Below are 20,807 nucleotides of genomic sequence, written 5' to 3'. Positions count from 1 at the left end.
ATTCAAGTACAACTTTACAATTTCCTTTTTTTCCCAAAGGAATACTTCACACAGAATCATTTCTAAATTTCCATTCACTGAGCCCTTTTTAATTCCCCTCGAGAGTAAGGGCTTTCTGAGGGTAAGCTCTTCTTTTTTAATAAGTTGATAATGTCTATCTATATTTTGCACATCTCTTTGCAATTTTAGGTCTGGTGTATCTTGGTACTTAGTCAAAACTTCCAATTTAACACTTATTTTCATCATTTCTGATATCTACTTATTGTGTGGGGGTTTGCACTTTCAAAATTATGGTACTCATTCTTCAGGATACAGCTCAAATGTAAAGCATTTGGACAATCTTCTCTGCTCTCTCATGTCACCATTTACTCCCCTGGACTACATTGAACTGTTTTCTCCCACAAGCTGCCACTTCTAACAGTATTGACTTGACATTGTCACTATTTGTGCATCTGTCAGGTCTTGAGCCAAGGGGTTTTGAAAACAGGAACTTTGTTTCTTTATTTCTGTGTCCTGAAAACTTCTCACAGTGCCTGGCATACTATAAATACTTAATAAATAACTACCACGGCTGTGAAAGGCATAGCAACCACAACAAAACAAAAACAACATAAAAACAAAACCAAAAAACTAACAAACCAAAAACCTCTGCAGTAATTAGGGTCATGGTCTGCTTAGAATTGATTGTCTACAGAAAAACAAAAAAAGAGATATATCTGTGACTTATTGGCTTATAATTTTTATTTTTACTACTTTAACAGTGGGCTAATGAAATAGTGGAAAAAATACAGTTTTTCTTTGTACATATTTTCTAATTATGGGGAAAATTTGCTTTTTAAACATGCTTTCTGTTAATTTGGGTTATTCTCTTCATTCATTAATATTGTCTTCATTAATTCATTAGATTTTATATTTATTACATTTCCTATTATATCAAAAAAATTAATGAAGCTTAAAAGAAAAGCTAGTAGTGGTTAAGAAAGGGAAAATATATAATCTATAAACCCTGGATAAAAAATCTAAAGCACTTGAATGGAAGCTTATCCCAAATTTAGTATCACGTAACTCAGTGAGAAAACCTGAGCGCTGCTACACAGCAAAGAAAAGATATTTTTGCAATTAAAGTGGGATTGCTAAAGAAAACCGCAGACTTCTAAAAGTAGGCAGATAAATTTGTTACTTTCATTAAAATAATTAAAACAGTTCTAGAGGTGTGGATTAGAAAAGCTATCATGAACCCCCCTTTTCTTTTTTTAAGAGTTAAAGGAAAACTTATTTTACTTAAAGATGAAAAATAGAAAAGTATTGTAGTGAATACCCCAGAACTAAAAATAGACTAATGAGAAAAATGACTCAATAAAAAAAAAAAATTGAAGACTTCTAAAAAATATGCAAACTGTCTCATATTTTAAAACTGGCTGAAATAACTTATGATGTGGGGGGAAAATAAAGCTATTGAAAGAATTAGGATTAGAATTAGAAAGGCTTAAAAATGTAATGGCTGAATAAAGGAGATTCAAAAACAATCTAAAAAGAGTTGGTAAATATTTGGAAATAAGTGAAGCATAGTTCCAGAAATGGAAATATGAGAGACTAAGAGTGAATTAATGTATTAATGCGTTAAAGCTTTAGGAGAATAAATCTAAATGAGAGAACAACTGATACCAAAGAGATTATAGAGAAGGTGGAGAAAAGATACGGAAGATTCATCAGTTGAATAATAGGAATCTTCTATGTTAAAAAACAAATTAAACAGAAAAAATAATAAAATATAGAATTCAAGAAAATTTCCCACAAATGAGACATAATAAATATAATAACACACACAAAAATGACCCAGATTGTTAACATGATGAAATAGTTTCATAAAAATATTCGAACTTGAAGAAGAAAAGGTAAATTCTTAGAAATTCCAAAATAAGACCAGTTTGTCATTATATATTTTTGACAGTAATACTTCATCAAATAAGAAAATGGAGTGAAATATTTCCATCAAAGGGAGAAAATGAGCCAGGTCTTTTTTGTCCAGCCAAATTGGTATTCACTTAGATATCCTCAGATAAGCTTTTATTAATGCACAAGATCAAGGAAATAATTCCTGTGATCCTACTTGAGGACTCTACTAGGAATAAGCTACAGATAACTAAATGACTGATTGTCTTATTCAAATTAGCAGGGATAAAGTAATATTATTTTTAATTAAATGACAAAGCAGAAGCTTTCCTCACAGTGCGAAATATATAAACAGTAGCCAAAAAAGGAAAAGGCTAAGGGTATAATGTAAAGTAAAGGTAAGCATTTGAACAAGGGTGGGAAAACAACAGCCCCTTGGTCAAATCCAGCCCAAAGCCCATTTCAGTACATCAAGTTTTACTGGGGCACAGCCACACTCTTTGTTTACACGCCGTCTCTCACTGCTTTTAAGCTACAACAGAGTGAAGTACTTACTACTGAGACCATATGACACATAAAACCAAAAATATTCATTACCTTTGCATTCTCCTTGATAGTGAATCAACTTATTTTGAAACCAGTCAGTAAAAGAAAAGAGTCAAACATTTTTATCCTCTCTTTCCTATAGTAGCTGGACCTCAGGGTAACTGGATATTTGGTATGGAAAATTTTCTCTTTATAAAAACTATTCTGGCTAAAGATTAGAGAAGAAATGCAAAGGAGAAATGAATAATTCTGGAAAATGACTACCAGAGGCTGCTACCTTTTTTCACAAAAACAGAGTCAAAGAGATCTGATGTCTAAGCAAGGAACAAACACCACCCATGATTTATTTGTTTAAAAACAAAACAACCTCTATCTAATCAAAGCTTCAGATCAAACAATTTACTGGAAATAAAGGAGACACAGAACAATACAATAACCCCGTAGAGATGCAGTTGTCAATCTAAGCTTCAGAAATCTTGTTTCTTGAACAAATGAATATCAAGGTGTCTAAAAAGGGATGGTGGTGGTGAGCCTACCAATTAAAAAAGACGTAAAAGATCCACCAGCCAATTACAATATACAGACCCTTACTGGGAGTCTGTGGTAAATGATTGTTTAATATGAATACTGACTGGTTATTTGTTGACACTGAAGAATTTTTATCAACTGGGGGGGTGGATATTCAAGGTATTATAATTAAGCTGTAAAATTATTATCTTTAAGAAGACATAGGCAGCGCCTGTGGCTCAAAGGGGTAGGTTGCCGGCCCCATATGCCAGAGGTGGAGGGTTCAAACCCAGCCCTCGCCAAAAAAAAAAAAAAAAAAAAGACATATAGAAATATTTACAGATGGAATGTTTTGACTCTGACCTGCTTCAGAACAATGCAGGGACAAGTAATTGAGTTTAAATGAAATCTCTTTCCCAGGAGGTGATAGTGTTAAGTTGGGTGGCTGATAAATAGTGGTTCATTATAACACTCTCTTTAATTTTTATATGTTTGAAAAGTTCCATATGAAAAGTTAAAATATGGCGAGTACTTCTAGTATTGAATGAGCTCTAAAATTTTCTATTTTAATTATTAATTTGCATTTCAATACTAAATCCTGTTATAGCATGGCTGTAAAATTTATTTTGAATGTGGTTTATTTATTTATTCATTTTATTTTAATTTTTATAATTTAAAGAGGTTTGTTCTGAGCCAAATTTGAGTACCTTAGCCTGGAGCCATGCCCAAGAGGCCTTGAGACAAGTGGACTTGCTGTGGTGGGATTACAGTGGTGGTGAGGTTACAGTGGACTTGCTTGGGGGGGGTTACAGTGGACTTGCTTGGGGGGTTACAGTGGACTTGCTGTGGCAGGTTACAATTTTGTTTTATACATTGCTGGGAGGCAGGAATTTCGGGTAAAGACAGAAATCAATACATGGAAGGCACATATTGGTTTGGCCTAAAAAAGTGGAATATTTCAAAGGGGGATTTGAAAGTGATTTAATTAATACTTTTTTTTTTTTGGTAATGAAATCACAATAAAATACTTCTTTAATGAATTCAACTGCTGGTTTTTATTACCTCTGTTCCAGTGATATGTGGCAGATCTAAAGACCATCAGGCAGCTAATTCTGAAGTAGGAATGAAGCTTTAGATAACTAATTAATTAACCTTCATTTACATAATAGTCTTATTATTTTCATAGTTAATGGACTGGGTATTGATTATGGCCATTAACATTAATTAATGAAACTGGGTTTGAAATACATGGGTTTGCCCTAAGAGGCAAAGGTTATTGTGAAATGTTAATAACAGTATTCAAAGCATCAGGCATTAAACAAACATTTAGCTTTTAGATTTCCTGCGTTTCTGAGAAGATAGTTCATGAATTCATTAACTGGTCTCACCTCTACATGCATCCTGGGGCATATGCAAGTATACCTGTGTGCACTGGATAAACTTTTATTAGTCTTAGATTTACTTACATTATAGTAATGGGGGCTAGTTGTATTATATTCAAATATAAGACCTGAAATGTATCTCTATTCCTAGAACTGTCAGGTTCTGCCACCTAAATACTTAAAACCAATTGTCTATTTGTTTCAAAGAAAGATTATAGCAATAGTTTTCAATGTATCTTTCTTATTCATTTAAATTTACAGTAAGATAAGTAACATTATGTAATTTAGAGCTACTCTAAACTTTTGACTCCCCCTATAGGCAATTCGATTTACAATTTGAAGCATTTTCTGTATTTAATAAAAAATAATAATTGCCTGGAGTTGAAGGACATTAAAAACTCAATGAACTAGTTGGCTACTATTAAACAATTTAATTAAATGAGTGAGATATAATTATTAAGGACACATTAATTCTTTTAATTTTAAAGACATACTGTATAATCTGATTTTCAAATGATTTGTTTGTACCTTCATAAGCAACTGGGCAGTCATCTATAGTAAATCAGTAAATGAGAATTGCTTTAAATGAAAAGAGGGGATTTATTTTACGATCCTCATTTGCTACCATTTTATTCTCATTTCTCTCACACTGCCTGGACTCTCTCTCTCTTTTTTTTTCCCTCCTTCCCTCTTCTAAATATGCTGACTAATGGAATTCTGTGATATGATAGCCAAGGAAAATCTCAAGGTGAAAGTTTCAAATCCTGTTGCCCACTTCACACTCTGTTGGGGCCTCTAATCTATTAACAGCTACATTCGATCTAGTTTTCTTGAATCTTTCGTATTGTAAACAATTTTCCATTGTTACAAAAAAAAAAATGAATTGCTTAATTACAAAATAGTATTACCTCAATAAATAGAAAAATAGTATTTATCTCATTGTTGGTAAAAATCTTTTAAAATCTGTGTTGGCCACATCACAAATTGGTGTTTGCTTATTTCTCTGTGTGGATGAGCCGTATTATGCTGAAATGTTAAAGAAAGATTTTAGAGTGAAAAAAATGTGGGCTTAGAACTCTGACTACATTTATTATTATTTTTTTAATTTCATAATCTTTACTTGTCTTTGTAGAATGAGATAATGCAGGACATATTACAGTACATTCAAATTATAATAAATGTTAGTCACTAATTGTAGATGACTTTTCTCTTGCTTTGAGAAAATATATAAATACAAGAAGCTACACACAACTCAGGAAAAGCTTTGCAATCATCCATTGACAATATATATTTCTAAGGTTTATCCAGAGCCTCACTGTGGGATTAAGAATAGGTTTATTATTTAATATACACACATAATGGTGATATTTTAACAATGGTGTACATAAAATTTGAAGATGGTGTGTTAATGCCTTGACATTTCAGGAGTATAAAATCCCTCCCTGCACTGTCATACCTCAGCTGTTAAAGTGAGTGAGCACCGTTTTCCAAGTATTAATGACCTTCCTCTGCTCTCCACTGAGACTGTTATTTTATACATGTGTATTTCATTAGAAATCAGCAGAAACACCATAAACGTCTTATAAAGCCCTTCAGTAGGAATAACTTACTCTTTGAAGGAACTCGGAGATTGGCAAGGACCACCTCTAGGGAATCAGCTTGGACTCGAAGTACGTAGCTTGTCCTGGTCTCATAATCCAGAGGGGCATTCACATAGATGACGCCTGTGATATTATTAATTCCAAACTTGTCTAGAAGGTAAAACATAATAGTTTGGTCATTTTTCTTTATTCTATAAGGAAAGACATTCTCTGAAAAAAAACACTTATTTTATCTAGAGTAATGCATAAAAGTGACACACTGCTGGCTTTTGAAAACAATTTTCCAATGTTAAAATTATCAACACTAGTATTCCCCTAATGCTGCCTTGATTGTAGTTTTTCTTTGTTTTGTTTTGTTTTTCTCCTCGAAATCAATGGTTCGATGATCAATTACTTTTGGGAAACACTGAAGAAAATATCCTTCATCATCTACGCATATGGCCTTCTACCATACTACAGACTCTCAGAAGTTTTATTTTAAAGAGACCCATTTAATTTTTTTTTTTTGAGACCCATTTAATTTTGTTTAACCAAGTTATCTTAGGATCTTAGTGAGTAATTATACTCTTTATAATTTAATGAATCTTATTATCTTATAAATTTAATGTTCTGCTAAGAACACTTTAGAGAACAAATCGATAATTTGGCATGTTAGTTATTTAGAAAAAATAATTTATTCTAAACATCTTAAAATATGTAGCCCTGATGTCTATATTTTTATAATTTTTTACATAATATATTTGAGTGAAGAGCAGTGTACTTTAATAAACTTTATAATATCTCAACTCTTACACCCTCCATATTTTTTCCTCACTGTATTTCTTCCAAGGAATTGACCACTTATAAAATTATATATTTTAATAGACTTTATTTTCTAATTCCTCTAATTGGAGTGTTAAATTCTATGAGGGCAGGCAGCAGTCTATTATCATCATGATTTCATCCCTAGTGGTGCAGGAGGACACAGTATGCAATAGACGCTCAGAAAATATTTGTTTAGTGCCATGCCTGTGGCTTAGAGGGTAGAGCACCCGCCCCATGTACCGAGGGTGGCAAGTTCAAACCCAGCCCTGGCCAAACTGTAACAAAAAATAGCTGGGCGTTGTGACAGGTGCCTATGGTCCCAGCTAATCGAGAGGCTGAGGCAAGAGAATCACCTAAGCCCAGGAGCTGGAGGTCGATGTGAGCTGTGACACCATGGCACTCTAGCGAGGGCAACAAAGTGAGATTCTGTTTCAAAAAAAAAAAAAGAAAAGAAAAGAAAAAGAAAATATCCATTTAATGAATTAATAAATGAATTGAATATAAAGACAGTCACTGTGGGGAGAGAGGTTAAAAAATATGGTCACGTTGCTAACTCCCAGAAAAATAACAGAGAGAATACGAAAGAGACATTATCAGAACAGGTTGAGAAATCGTAGCTTTAGTCATATACTGGAAGTTCAAGGAAAAAGACAGTACAATTATATTTAGGGAGAAGGCATAATAACAGCAGAGACACAGAACAAAGGCGATAAAAGCAAGATGTTGAACACTTGCTGTGCTGTATGGACAAGGATTTCTCCTAATAGTTGGTCATTAGTATGCATTAAAAGGCCTTGTTAATTTCCTTGCAAACTGCTTAGGGGTGTTTATAGTTCATTAATTTTTTAAATATTTAATATTAATAAATTTATAAGATATGTATTAACTAGTTCTTGGCTGTCTACAATATGCCTGGCTTTCTAGCATTTCAAAAAGGAAAACAGAGGACAACTAACCTGTGGCTGACAGGTGAAACCAGGAGTCAGTGAGAAAGACTGAATCACAGGCTCACTCCTCCAGGCTGCAAACTCCCATAATTCTTAAAGTGATTCATAGAAAAAATTCAAATTATTTATTTAAGGTCCTTAACTGCATGTCTAATTTGCTGCTTGTAGAATATTATATAACACACGTGGCTTTGACCATGGATGTGCCTTTTTTGGTATTCAGCTTATTTATGATTATGACAACTCTTTAGGATTAGTGAAAATGTGACATGGATGTTACAAAAAGTATAAAGAGACTACTGTAGGCAATAATTATGACTAAAATCTAAAAATACCATGTATTTATTTTGAAGAAATGTCATTAAAATACTACCCTATCTAACTAAGGGGAAGGTTTCTAAAATTAGATATTGAGCATTTCTTAATGAAAAAAAGTCCTTTTAGCCAACATAATTGGATTTTTAACCAAGTTCAACATATAGAGTCATCAGTCACATTAACTGATAACTGGGCATAATTTTTATAAAAAAAACAGAATAAATAATCTAAAATTAGTACAAATCTAATACATTAGTGTATGGTGAAAGCACAGACTGAAAATCTCACCTTCTTCATTTCCTGAAACGATGGAGTACACTATACTCTGATTAATGGCGGCAGCAGAAATTACACCAACCATCGTCCCCCTGGGGGCAAGTTCACTTACTGGTGGAGGTCTGCAGGTTTAGAGAAGATCATTTATTGACTTTTAAAACTGTTTTTAAAAAGCAACTTCAGCTTCACAGAAAGACTGAAAGAAACATAAAGATTTCCTAGATACCATTTGCATGCATAACCTTCTTTATCATCAAATCCCCCACCAGGGTAGGAAATTTGTGACAATCAAAGAGCTAACAGACACTTCCTAATCACCCAAGTCCATACTTTACATTAGGATCCACTGTGGTGTTTACCTTCTAAGGGCTTGGACAAACTTATGACTTGTATCCACTATTATACTATATCACACCGAGTATCCCCCCGCCCTAAAAATCCTCTGAGGTCCGCCTACTCATCCCTCCTTCAACATAATCTCTGGCAGCAACTGACCTTTTCACTGTCTCCACGGTTTTGCCTTTTCCAGTACGTCGTGTAGTTGGAGTCATGCAGTATGCAGTCTTTTCAGACTGTCTTCTTTCACTAGCTAGTGTGCATTTCATGATTCTCCACGTCTTTCCACAGCTTAGTAGTTCATTTCTTTTCAGTTCTACACAGTACACCACTGTCTGGATGTACCGCAGTTTATTTCCATCAATAAGAACACCTTGGTTGCTTAAGTTTTGGCAATTATGACTAAAGTTGCTATCAGTAGTGCTGCATACGTGTTCAGCTCCTTTGAGTAAATGCCCCAAATATGTGCTTTCTGGAGCATATGGTAAGACTATGTTTAATGTTGTAAGCAGCTGTCAAACTTTCCCCCAAGGTGGTTATACTATTTTATATCCCCCCAGCAGTGTATGAACATGCCTACTCCACATTCTCACCAGTATCCAGTGTTGTCGATATCTGGATTTTGGCCGTTCTAATAGGCGTGTAGTAGCATTTATTTGTTTTTATCATTCATTTTGTAATGCTGGAATATTTTGTGTGTAATATTATGTATTTATGTGTCTGTTTATTTGCATAATACTATTATCTGAATTTTTCAAGAATTATTACACCTTAAGATTTTATTCCTAACAGTGTCCAAAATTATGCAAATGTTTTTCATTAAAAGTATCTTGGCTCTGCTCCCATAGCACAGTGGTTACGGTGCCAGCCACATGCACTGAGGCTGGCAGGTTTAAACTCTGCCCAGGCCAGCTAAACAACAATGACGCCTGCAACAAAAAATAGCCTGGCTTTGTGGCAAGCATCTGTCATCAGAATTACTTGGGAGACTAAGGCAAGAGAATCGCTTAAGACCAAGAGTTTGAGGTTTCTGTAAGCTTGATGCCATGACACTATACCCAGGGCGACATAGTGAGACTCTATCTCAAAAAAATAATAATAATAAAAATATCTTATCACCTACATTATTTTCAATTTAAAAGGATCATAACACTATTCTATCATCTGTCATATGTCATATCAAAACTTTTTCACTTGTTTCCAAAGCATCTCACTGACTAATCAATAGAGGCAATTTGTTACTTCAACTCACTATTGTGTTGATGGGGCATATTCAGGGAAATGGCTCTAGTCCTTATTCCTGGCTTACTGCAATACTTCAACTGTATCAAAAGTATTTGAATGGATGACATCAAAAAATTAATATTTTTTTGAATTTACTTATTTTACTTAACTGTAGTTATGTTATGCCCCTAATATTATGTTATCCACCTAATTTTAAAGTGCCTATTTTCAACAATTATTTTATATTTTCAAAATCTGTTTCATTTTTTCTAATTATGGTTACTATCACTAGGCTATCACACTTTTATCTTCAAAAATTAATGTTCAGTAATCTCTTTTATAATTCATAGCTATTGCCATCCATCTTCAACAGATTTAGGAAATTATTGAATACAAGGTCTCCACACGTCTCTGTCTCTTTTTTAGTCCAGTCCCCATAACCTATCCAACTTCTGTAAACTTTTGCTTTTGTCCTCAAGCTGAGAAGACAAATCTTAGTGCTGTTTCTTTCACATATTCCTTTTCCTCCAGTAACTGTTCTTTCCATGTGATCCTTCACTTTTCTATCCATTCTTTTAGTTCTAATCTAGATTACATTGTGCTTTCATTGAAGTCTTTTATAACAAATTTTGAACTACAAATCTAGTCTGAAAAAAAATTGTCTATAACATTTTATAACCATCTTGTCCAAATCTCTTTGTTCTCTGCCATGATAATTCATTGCTTGATTGACTAGGTCACTTAAATATAAAGCAATCTCTCTCACAGATGCTTCCATCTCAACTGACGGTCCATATATCATTCTAGTAACTGTTTCTTGCTGAAGAATAAGAACAAACCTATCCTATTTTTGATGGAATGTACAAGGTAGCCATTTACTTATCTGTTTTTTATTTTACTCCTCTCAATGTTTTCTTCTTTTGATAACAACCACCAAATATTGTTTTGGATAATATACGCCTCCAGTCACAGTCTAAATGGTGCAGGTAGGGTTGACACAGTCCCTAGGTATATGAGTAGACACAGTAACCATCTCCAGCTAATGAAAATGTTTTAGATTTTTCTCATTGCTCATGTGTAATATAGGCTCAAACAAAGTCAATGAATATACAGCATAAGGCTGTAACTTGCCAGCTCATTCTTGCTAGCGAACTCTATTGACTATATCTCTTGCTGTATTTGATAATTTAAGCTGCCATAGGGAGTGGTCTACACAGCAAGAAACTATGACGCTGCCTGACCCACAGCCAGTAAGGAATTGTGGACTTCAGTCCAACATCCCACAAGGAACTGAATCTTGCTAATAACCACATGAGCTTGAAAGTAGACCTTTCTCCAGTTGAGGTTCAGATGAGACTCTGGCTCTGGCTTCTGAAACCTTGGTTAACATTTTATGCAAGATCCTAAAACATAAGCTCATGTTTGAATTGCTGACGTACAGAAACTTCAAGTTGACAAGTATATGGTACAATAGATTAATTAGTATGCATGGCTTCACTATTGGAGCAATGGAATACTTATTTTAAGTATTAAGCAATACTTAATCTATGACAGATCAAATCATATACTACATGTTCAAAAGTTTAAAACAGAAACATAGGTTGGCCCTATGCTGGAATAATTTTCAAAACCTAAATTCCTTTATATGGAAGCAGACATTGCTTAAATTGTTTGTTTGTCTATCTTGTTACTACATAAAAACTAAATTGTATACTTTCCATAATCTGTTTTTTAATCTTCATAAATCACAGCAATATGATGTCTGAAGCTAATGTGTCTTTCTTTGGCTTTAGCATTAGGAAACCTGGATTTCTTATTTTTAATAGCAAAAATATATTGTGTGTGCCTTTTGGTAACTTCAACTACACAATCAAGATGGAAATAATTATTCTGGAAATAGTAACTGGCACAATTTATGAAGAAATCGAAATCCTATGTACACCACTAAAAGCATTTAAAATTCTATTTGTTAGTAAATGTTTAAAACAGATGTACTTCAAGACAATCTCCTCATTAACCTTTGTCTTAATTGTTTTGGAACACTTCTTTCTACCAGAATTAAAACACGCCATAAAAATGCAATTTTCTCCTGGCCAGAGTTAAATGAACCTTTATGCTAATGCGCATTAGATGACAAAATCTCAATTCCTTTCTATGTATGGCTAGGCGGGACACATTTTGCTATTGTTTTATGCTCTGGAAAGTACCAGTTACATGATTGGGGTAAATCATATACTCTCTTTAGAGTCATATGTGCCTTGGACACAAAATGAAGGACTTACTGTAAATCAAGATCCATTAAGTTACATGAACAGAGAAGGTATGAATATAATAAATTCAATAAAACAGACTGGGTATAAATTAACAGGAGCAGAAATGGACGTTAGAATCTATACAACATGTAACCACTGTGGAATAATGAAAGTCCAGTGGGATTTTTTTAATTGACAATGGAAATTCAATTTTCATGGGATTTCCATAAACTTTTAAATTTTGGCAACCAATAGAATTTATTTTTTAAATTACCAGGTGACTAGATTTGATTGAGTGGCTGACAGTTGTTGATTTTCAGATGAGATAAACTCTCTCCAATATATTTTTCGATTCCATCATTCTGAGCCTGATCTAACATGATTCACCATTCCCTATTTTCTTTCTGCTGAGTATAATCAAAAAATATTACTTAACTTCAGAAACCACAAATTATGATCAAATTAAACATTTTTCTAAGGTTTTAATACTTTTTTCTTGTTAATTTGTAAACCTGCATTTCACTCATTTATGATGATTAATGCATCACTAGCCCTCTTTCAATTTAATTGTTTACACCTAATTCATAACAAATAGTTGCTGAGTGTCTAAAATTCAGGAATTCTTCCTTTCAAGTAAACTTGATGCCAATACAAATTGACAAAAATGCTATTAAAGGAGCACTTGAAACAGGCAGGGATCAGTAAAAGAATATACAGCATTACTGATGATGACTGAGAGACAGATATGGCTAGATGGACACTCCCCAGAACAGGATGGCTTACCATGTGCTCATATGCTATCTCTTTAACAATATGGACCTTGAACGCTAGGCACACAAATTATCACCTTTTAGTAATGACCTTGGGAAGGGCCTTCATCAAAGGCTCTTTCACCAGACTTGATTGAGATTGGGTTGGATATCCTGGCAGAGCCCTGTTGGCAACCCTGGCTTCTATCTACTTCCCGGGGGCAACACTTCAAACTTCATTACCCATTTTAAACAAAATCCACAGTTTTGATTAAAATGCCCAAATCACTTCAACTAATACTTCAAATTTTATTAGACATTTCATTTATCTTATTGTTCCTACTAATAGAGTATATTCTCATCCCTTTTAGTCACTGCTTCTCAAGCCTTAAATCCATAAGAAGCTTCTGGAGGCACTCATTAAAATTTTCACATTTTCTGATAGCATGTTCAAAAATTCTGTTTTAATAGGCCCAGGAGGTCAGGCTTCAGATTTCAGGTTCAAAAGAAGCCCAAATGAAATTTCAGTTAAAAAATGCAGTTCTGATAGATATGAAATTGAAATGTCATTAACTCATTAATGTCACTATGGGCATTGACATCATCTCCCTAACTCTACCTGCATCACAGCTCTGTGTATTTAAATTAATAGATCTTAAATTGTTGTTGTTATTTTTATAATAATGTTATAGAGAAACAAGATAACCTCCTTCACTGGACCTAAAATGTTTCTGTTCTTCACCTACTCACATTCCACTCTCCTCCCGAACCCCAGGCAACCAGTGATCTTCTTAGCAACTCTATGTGGTTTTGCCTTTTCTAGAATGTCAAATAGTTGAAATCATACACCAGGGAGTTTTTTCAGACTGGCTTCATCCTTTTGCAAAATGCACTTAACATTCCTCTATGCCTTTTTGTTGCTTGATACCTTATTTCATATCCCTGCAGAATAACGTTATGTTGTATTTATTTACCGTAAACAGCTACATTTTAGAAAAAAAGCGATTCATCAAAATAACTAGAACTGTTTCCTAAAAATAAATCTTTCCAGATAAAGTGACAACCAGAAAAGTTAACTGCTTTAGTATTTATATGCAAAATACTTCTAATTTTCCTTATGGAGACATAAATTAATTCATAGCTATCTTTTCAATATGTTTTACTTTATTGAAAATATAAAGTACAATAAATCCCTTTCAGTTAAATACATTATATCTGAGTTATCTGAAAAAAGATTACACTAAATTAGCATAATTTGCAGTGTCCAAATGTTAGACTCAGTTTTTACAGTATAAATATAGGTGAAGCAATTAGTCTGTAATTTAGAAGCTACTGTTATTGTTGGGCTCAAGAAGCAACACTAAAAGTAAATGTTGCATGTGTCACATAAAGCTTCTAATTATTTTAAATGCCATGCAGTTTAGGATGTAAAAGTGTTTGTAAATAGATGCTATAAAATTTCACTGGGATTCAATCTGACTCTATTGCTTTCTTTCTACGGAGAGACAAATCTAATTTATTTTGACATGTTTGAATTCAATATATTTGCAAATCAGTACCAATTAAGGAACTGTTTTTATACCTACTATGAAAATATTTAATGAAAATGTGAAGGGGAAAAAGCACCCACTGGAACTCCTATTATTTGTAACTCTAGAGTAATTGCATCAGAGTCATCTAATGTTATACATTTAACTAAGAAAAACAGTTTCAAAAAAACATGAATCAGGAGAGGCCAGAACTCTTAGGGTGGATTATAGACAAGAAAATGAATAAAGGATCAAATGATTAGACACTGCTTTTTACATTTTTTAATAGGCTGCTTGTTCAGTATCATTAAGAGTTTTGCTGTACTCAGTTCCACAGGGCAGCCTCATCTTGAATATATGAATAGTATTAGCAGGCCGAGCATGGTGGCTCATACCTGTAATGCTAGCACTCTGAGAGATTGATGTGGGTGGATTGACTAAGTTCAGGAGTTGAGGATCAGCCTTAGCAAGAGCAAGACCCCATCTCTAATAAAAATAGAAAAACTGGTCAGGCCTTGTGGCAGGTGCCTATAGTCCCAGCTACTTGTGAGGTTGAGGGAAGAGGATCGCTTGAGTCTAAGAGGCTGAGGGTTAAAGGTTGCTGTGAGCTATGAGGTCACAGCTTCTACCCAGGGCAACAGGGTTAGACACACACAAAAAAAAATCAAAGAGGAAGAGGAGTAGGAGGAGGAGGAAGAGGAAGTGGAAGAAAGAAGAAGAATGAGGAGGAGAAGAAAGAGAGGAGGAACTGTTTCTAAAAGTATTTGAAATCTAAAACTGCGAATACTGGTATATTTATTCATTCATTTCATTTATCTTACTGTTTTTACTAATAGAGTATATTCTAATCCCTTTTAGTTGTTGCTTCTCAAACCTTAAATCCATAAGAAGCTTTTGGAAGCATTCATTAAAATTTTCACATTTTCTGATACACTCAAAAATTCTGTTTTAGTAGGTCCATGAGGTCAGGCTTCATAATTCATTTGTAAAAAATTCCCAAGCAGTAAAGATAGTAAAGGTTTGGACAATCAGGCTGCTGAGAGACTATGGGCTTCTCTCTCCCTCTGCTTTCCTCCAGCCTCCCTGTCCCTCCTCTGTCCCTTCGCCATGGTTTAGTCCTTGAGCAAACAGCAATGGACGTCTCTGTACCGGGATGGGGAACTTATGGCCTTCTGATTTCAAGTTTGTTCTTTTTTATGCGCCAAACAAGGCCATAAAAGCTTCATCCTTCTCTGCTGTGCCCCTTTTAATTAAAGAATTTGTCGTGCAAAATTTGGATTCAGTCAAAAGGTAGCACTTAGGGCCCAGGAAAGCACCAGTTTCCTTACAGCGGCAGGTTCCAACTTACAACCTAAGTGACTTTGGGAAAATTACTTGGCTTCTCTGATTGTATTTCTTTACCTGTAAAATGGGGACATTATTTACTTCAGAAGTTTGCTGAGTGCAGTAAAAGATCCTATATATATATAAAAACTTCTCTTGTACCTAACATCTACATGCAATAGTTCCACAAATAATGGCTTTAATTAACATTATTTTACAAGTTCTGCCTCTGGAATTTTAGTTGAAATATTATAATGATATATAAATTTGTCTCATAGACAGTCAGTACAGGAAAAGTAAAACTTAAAAACTCTTTTTATTTATTTATTTATTTATTTATTTATTTTTCTGAGCCAGAGTCTCAAGCTGTTGCCCTGGGTAGAGTGCTATGGTGTCACAGCTCACAGCAACCTCAACTCTTGGGCTCAAGCAATTCTCTTGCCTCAGCCTCCCTTGTAGCTGGGGCTACAGGTGCCTGCCACAACACCTAGCTATTTTTTTTGGTTGTTGTTGCAGTTGTCTTTGTTGTTTTAGCTGGCTTGGGCCGGGTTTGAACCCACAGCCTGGGGGTATGACCGGCACCCTACCCACTGAGCTATGGGCACAACCTATTTATTTATTTTTTGAGACAGAGTCACACTCTGTTACTCTAGTCTAGAATGCCATGGCATCAGCGTAGCTCGAAGCAACCTCCAACTCCTCCCGGGTTCAACTGGTATTCCTGCCTTAACCTTCTGGGTAGCTGGGACTACAGGTCCCCACCACAACATGTGGTTAATTTCTTCTATTTTTAGTAAAGGCAAGGATCTCAGTCTTGCACAGATTGGTCTTGAACTCCTGAGCTCAAGCAATCCTTCCACCTCAGCTTCCCAGGGTGCTAAGATTACAGGCATGAGCACCTGCACTATGCCAATATGTTTTAATAAGTTATAAATAGTGATACATACCCCAGTTACCCTGATTTTATCACTTCACATTTCAAGCATGTGTCATATACCACATGTATGCCAGAAATATGTCAATCACATGTATCAATAAAAATAACAAATAATATCTCAGCTAATATTATAAAGTATGTCTCATACATTCTGATTTTCCCTTACAGTTCTCAGGCATATATCAATTTTATATGTCAAACGGAGATGACATTTTGCTTTTTACTATTATTACAGTTTTATATCAAAGACAATTTTTGGCTTCATTCTAAAGGAACTACCATGGGGTGAGATGGGTGTAAGCACTGGCTGGTAAAAATACAAGTTGGCTCTAAAATTTAACAAGAACAACAAAATCACCAATAATTTTTACTCCTTCATGATATATATGTTTATTGAATATAAATTCCCTGGAAACTATACAAATATTAGAGTTAAGTGGATACTACATTTATGGAGGTCATAGCTTCACAGGCAAAGCTTACACTTGTGTGAAGGATTATAGTAAAATGTGGTCAGTGTATTAATAGCAGATCCTTGGTTAGAAGTTCAGTAGGAAACATGAAATTCACCATTTATAGTTTGTGTCCCTAGAACTTACAAACTAACTATGAATAGAAATAAGGGGCTGCATCTTTGATGAAATGAATAAGCCAGGGAAATTTATGCCCGACTGCCTGATATATTTACTAAAAACAAGTTGTAATGTAGGCATTTATATGCTTGGGAATAACGTCTGAGCAAACAAATTTGAATTTTAGTTCATTTACCTACATAAGAATGGCTCTTTTCTCCTTTATAAATACATTTTTTCAAGGACACAAGAGCAAACTTATGAAACTATCTAATGGTTTATTGGTTACTTTCTATTGATTAGACTAGATTTTATGACTGTAAGTATGAAAGAGTCATGTAAAAATGAGAAATCACCATAGAATTTTGAAGTATGTTAGTGTAGTCATACAAATAACATCAACTAGGAAAAAAAACTAGACAGAGCATCGGATAATTTAAGTCATTCTAAGTTAATAGCTTGAGATATTAGCTTAAAAATAACATATTAAATAAAATAAAAATGGATAGCATATTAAACATAGACACTCATTTCATGCCAGAATTTTCTGAAAAATAGAGATAAATCATTCTTTATAGATGTTATTCATATCCTAGCAAGATAATGAACATTTACAATTCTGCCATTTAAGGAGGAGGGTATATAGGTAGTACTCATTACTTAAAAAAAAAAATCATCACAGTGGGGAGTAGAAGTGTTTTATTTTCATTTATACTTTTCCTAATAAAATTACTTTTAAAATATTATTTTTATTTTACTTATTTATTTTATTATTTTTTTTTTGAGACAGAGCTTCAAGCTCTCCCCCTGGGTAGAGTGCTGTGGCATCACAGCTCACAGCAACCTCCAACTCCTGGGCTCAAGGAAGTCTCCTTCCTCAGCCTCTCAAGTAGCTGGGACCGCAGGCACCAGCCCCAGCACCCGGCTATTTTTTTGTTGCAGTCATCATTGTTGTTTTGGGGGCCCGAGCTGGATTTGAACCTGCCACCTTAGGTGTATGTGGCTGGCGCCTTAGCCACTTGAGCCACAGGCATCAAGCCTAAAATATTATTTTTAGATGAAGTTTCTATTTTGATCAGGATAACTAAAAATAAAATTCTTTCTCCTGCATAATCGTTTGATTTTTAAGCCAAAGACAAGGAAGGAAAAAGGAAAGTTTTTGATTTTTATTTACTTTTTTTAATTCTTCAAACATAGTTAAAATGAAAATAAGAAAACTAACATATATCTGTCCCCAAATCTAACTTATTTTTTTTGTTTGTGCTATTTTTTGTTTTAAAAATGCTTCTATGTACTCCCCATCCTGTTTCTTTGTCCCCTCTCCCTCCATTGTTGTTAAAAATTGAAAATAGTTTTTAAAAAGCTGAAGGGTTGTTTTGACAAACAAGACTTAGTATGATAATTTCTCTATAAATATGATAATTTATTATTTACATTCCCTTATCTTTCATGTGTCCATTTTTGAAAACAGATTCACTATGTTTGCTATGATCAAGGTTTTCTTTTTTTTTTTCTTTTTGGATGGTAGCTACTTGATACACTGATAAATTAAAATAAATAAGATAATATATCTAAACTCTCCTTAATTCTGAATTTTTTAAATTGAGAATAGAAATGTATAAAATAAGCAATAATATAACATTTTGAATGATTGAAAAGAAATTTTAGTTGTTTTTAGGCCACCTTTTAAACCTTGACATTTGCTCTCAACAAAATATTTGTTTTAAGATTTTTCACTTTTCTAAGCTGTCACAGCCCACCACTGCAACCATTTGTCAGGGCCTGGGACTGGCCAGGTCTCGGCTTAACTAGGTTCCAGACGCAGACCACCAAGCTACCTTGCTCAGGAACAATTTCTCTTAAGTACATGAGCGCTATCTACCTTAGCAGGAGAGAGAGTCTTAGAGTAAGTAAAGCAGTTTTAGAGTAGATAGATCTTAGTCTTTAGCAGAGCTTGGTAGTCTTCAGCAGAGAGACACAGTGCTGGCGTTCATGCAGGCAGGAGAAGAGACCGAGTCAGAGTGAGCAGGTCTGTAATAGAATGCGGACGCTTCTGACTGCCTTCTCCTCCAGCCTAATATAAGGCTGATCTTGTGCCTCTCAGCAGCACAGGTATAGAGACTGCCAACTCACCAAGGCTCTCATCTTGGGAGCTCTCATGCTTATTAGAAGCGCTAAATCCCTCTCCATGGCCTTTTTACCAAAGTGTTCCGTTATTGAGCTATACAGGTATTTCTTATAACTCTCGTAGCCATAGGCTATACTGGCTGCTACACTAAGCTATCTGTTTTTTCACTTTGAAGATAAGAGATGACTGGCTTGGCACCTGTAACTCAGCAGCTAGGGCACCAGCCACATACACCAGGGCTGGCATGTTCAAACTCAGCCCAGGCCTGCCAAACAACAATGACAACTATAACAAAAAGATAGCCCAACATTGAGGTGGGTGCCCATAGTCCCAGCTACTTGGGAGGCTGAGGCAAGAGAATTCCTTAAGCCCTGGAGTTTGAGGTTGCAGTGAGCTGTGACACCATGGCACTCTATCAAGGGCAACATAGTAAAACTCTGTCTTAAAAAAAAAAAAAGAAAAAGATTAGAGACCATTATCACGATATGCTGACTAAAAGGGGTGAATTGTCTATGCTATTCCTCCTATCCAGAGGTGGAGTTTATTTTCCCTTCTCTTGGGTCTAGGTTATTAATTGGGACCAACAGAATGAGATGAAAGTGACATTGCTGTGTCCATGAAAGGAGGCCTTGTAGCTGGCTCTCACATCTGGGAAAGCTGTCCTGAGCCTGCATATGAGAAATCCCAGCACAGCCTCTTCAGTATGAAAAACGAGAAGGAAAGCCCATGTCACTGCAGTCACTCCAGCTTTAGGAGGGTGCCTGCCTGAAATTAGTTCAGGCAACTCACAAGAGCTTTAGAAAATACAAATTGTCTTTGCCTTTAGTCACTAACTTTTGGGAAGAATACAGACAAAAATTGATTCTTAGAAGTAGGGCAGTGCCATAACAAAAACCTAAAACATGACATTGGTTTTGGGACTAGACATGGGACATTCATTTTAAGATTGCCTGGTAGGAAGTAGATGGAAAATGAGTGAGAAGGCTTTTAAGGAGGCTAGAGAGAGGATAGACAGTGGAGTGTGTAAAGGTGATGAGAAAATTGTTACTCAGGGTTAGAAAATGACAACTCTTGTTTGGTTGTTGCAAAACAATTGGCAAAATTGTTCTTTAGCCAAATATTCTGTCTTTAATACACAGATACTTGAATCAAGAGATTCACTTAAGGAACTTCATCTACATTTGGACTTGACCTTAATAATGAGATCCTGAACTAACTACAAGCCTGATGTCATAATGAGGAAAAACTCTTGGAGAGACTAAGAGCATAAGTACTTTGTTCTGTGTTTTTGTTTTTGGTATTTATGCATGTGATAGGATTGCAAATAATTTTGGACAGAAGATAGATTGTGGTGCTATGGTGAATTAAAAAATGAACACATATCTTCCTGCTTGTTATATAAACAATGAAATGGGGTCTATTTTTTCTCCTTTTGAATTTGGGCAGGATTGCTTTGATTAATGTAATGGGAATGTGTGTGTGT

General features: G+C 34.7%; 1 protein-coding gene across 16 annotated transcripts in view; it reads right to left on the bottom strand.

Moving 5' to 3' along the window:
- PCDH15 (protocadherin related 15) overlaps positions 1 to 20,807 on the bottom strand; it is a 691,874-nt gene that overhangs the window by 115,030 nt on the left and 556,037 nt on the right. For all 16 annotated transcript variants that reach the window (XM_003783651.1, XM_003783650.1, XM_023509543.1 and 13 more), the window contains 2 exons: positions 8,287 to 8,396; positions 5,939 to 6,079 (listed from right to left, as the gene is read on the bottom strand). In XM_003783651.1, coding sequence (XP_003783699.1) covers positions 5,939 to 6,079; positions 8,287 to 8,396 — 251 coding nt within the window. The remainder of the gene's footprint in view (positions 1 to 5,938; positions 6,080 to 8,286; positions 8,397 to 20,807) is intronic.

This window comes from Otolemur garnettii, unplaced genomic scaffold (genome assembly GCF_000181295.1).
Source record: "Otolemur garnettii isolate 467f Iridium unplaced genomic scaffold, OtoGar3 scaffold00008, whole genome shotgun sequence".
Taxonomy (NCBI): domain Eukaryota; kingdom Metazoa; phylum Chordata; class Mammalia; order Primates; family Galagidae; genus Otolemur; species Otolemur garnettii.
The sequence above is the reverse complement of the archived record's forward strand: the minus strand, read 5'-3'. Positions and strand labels throughout refer to the sequence as shown.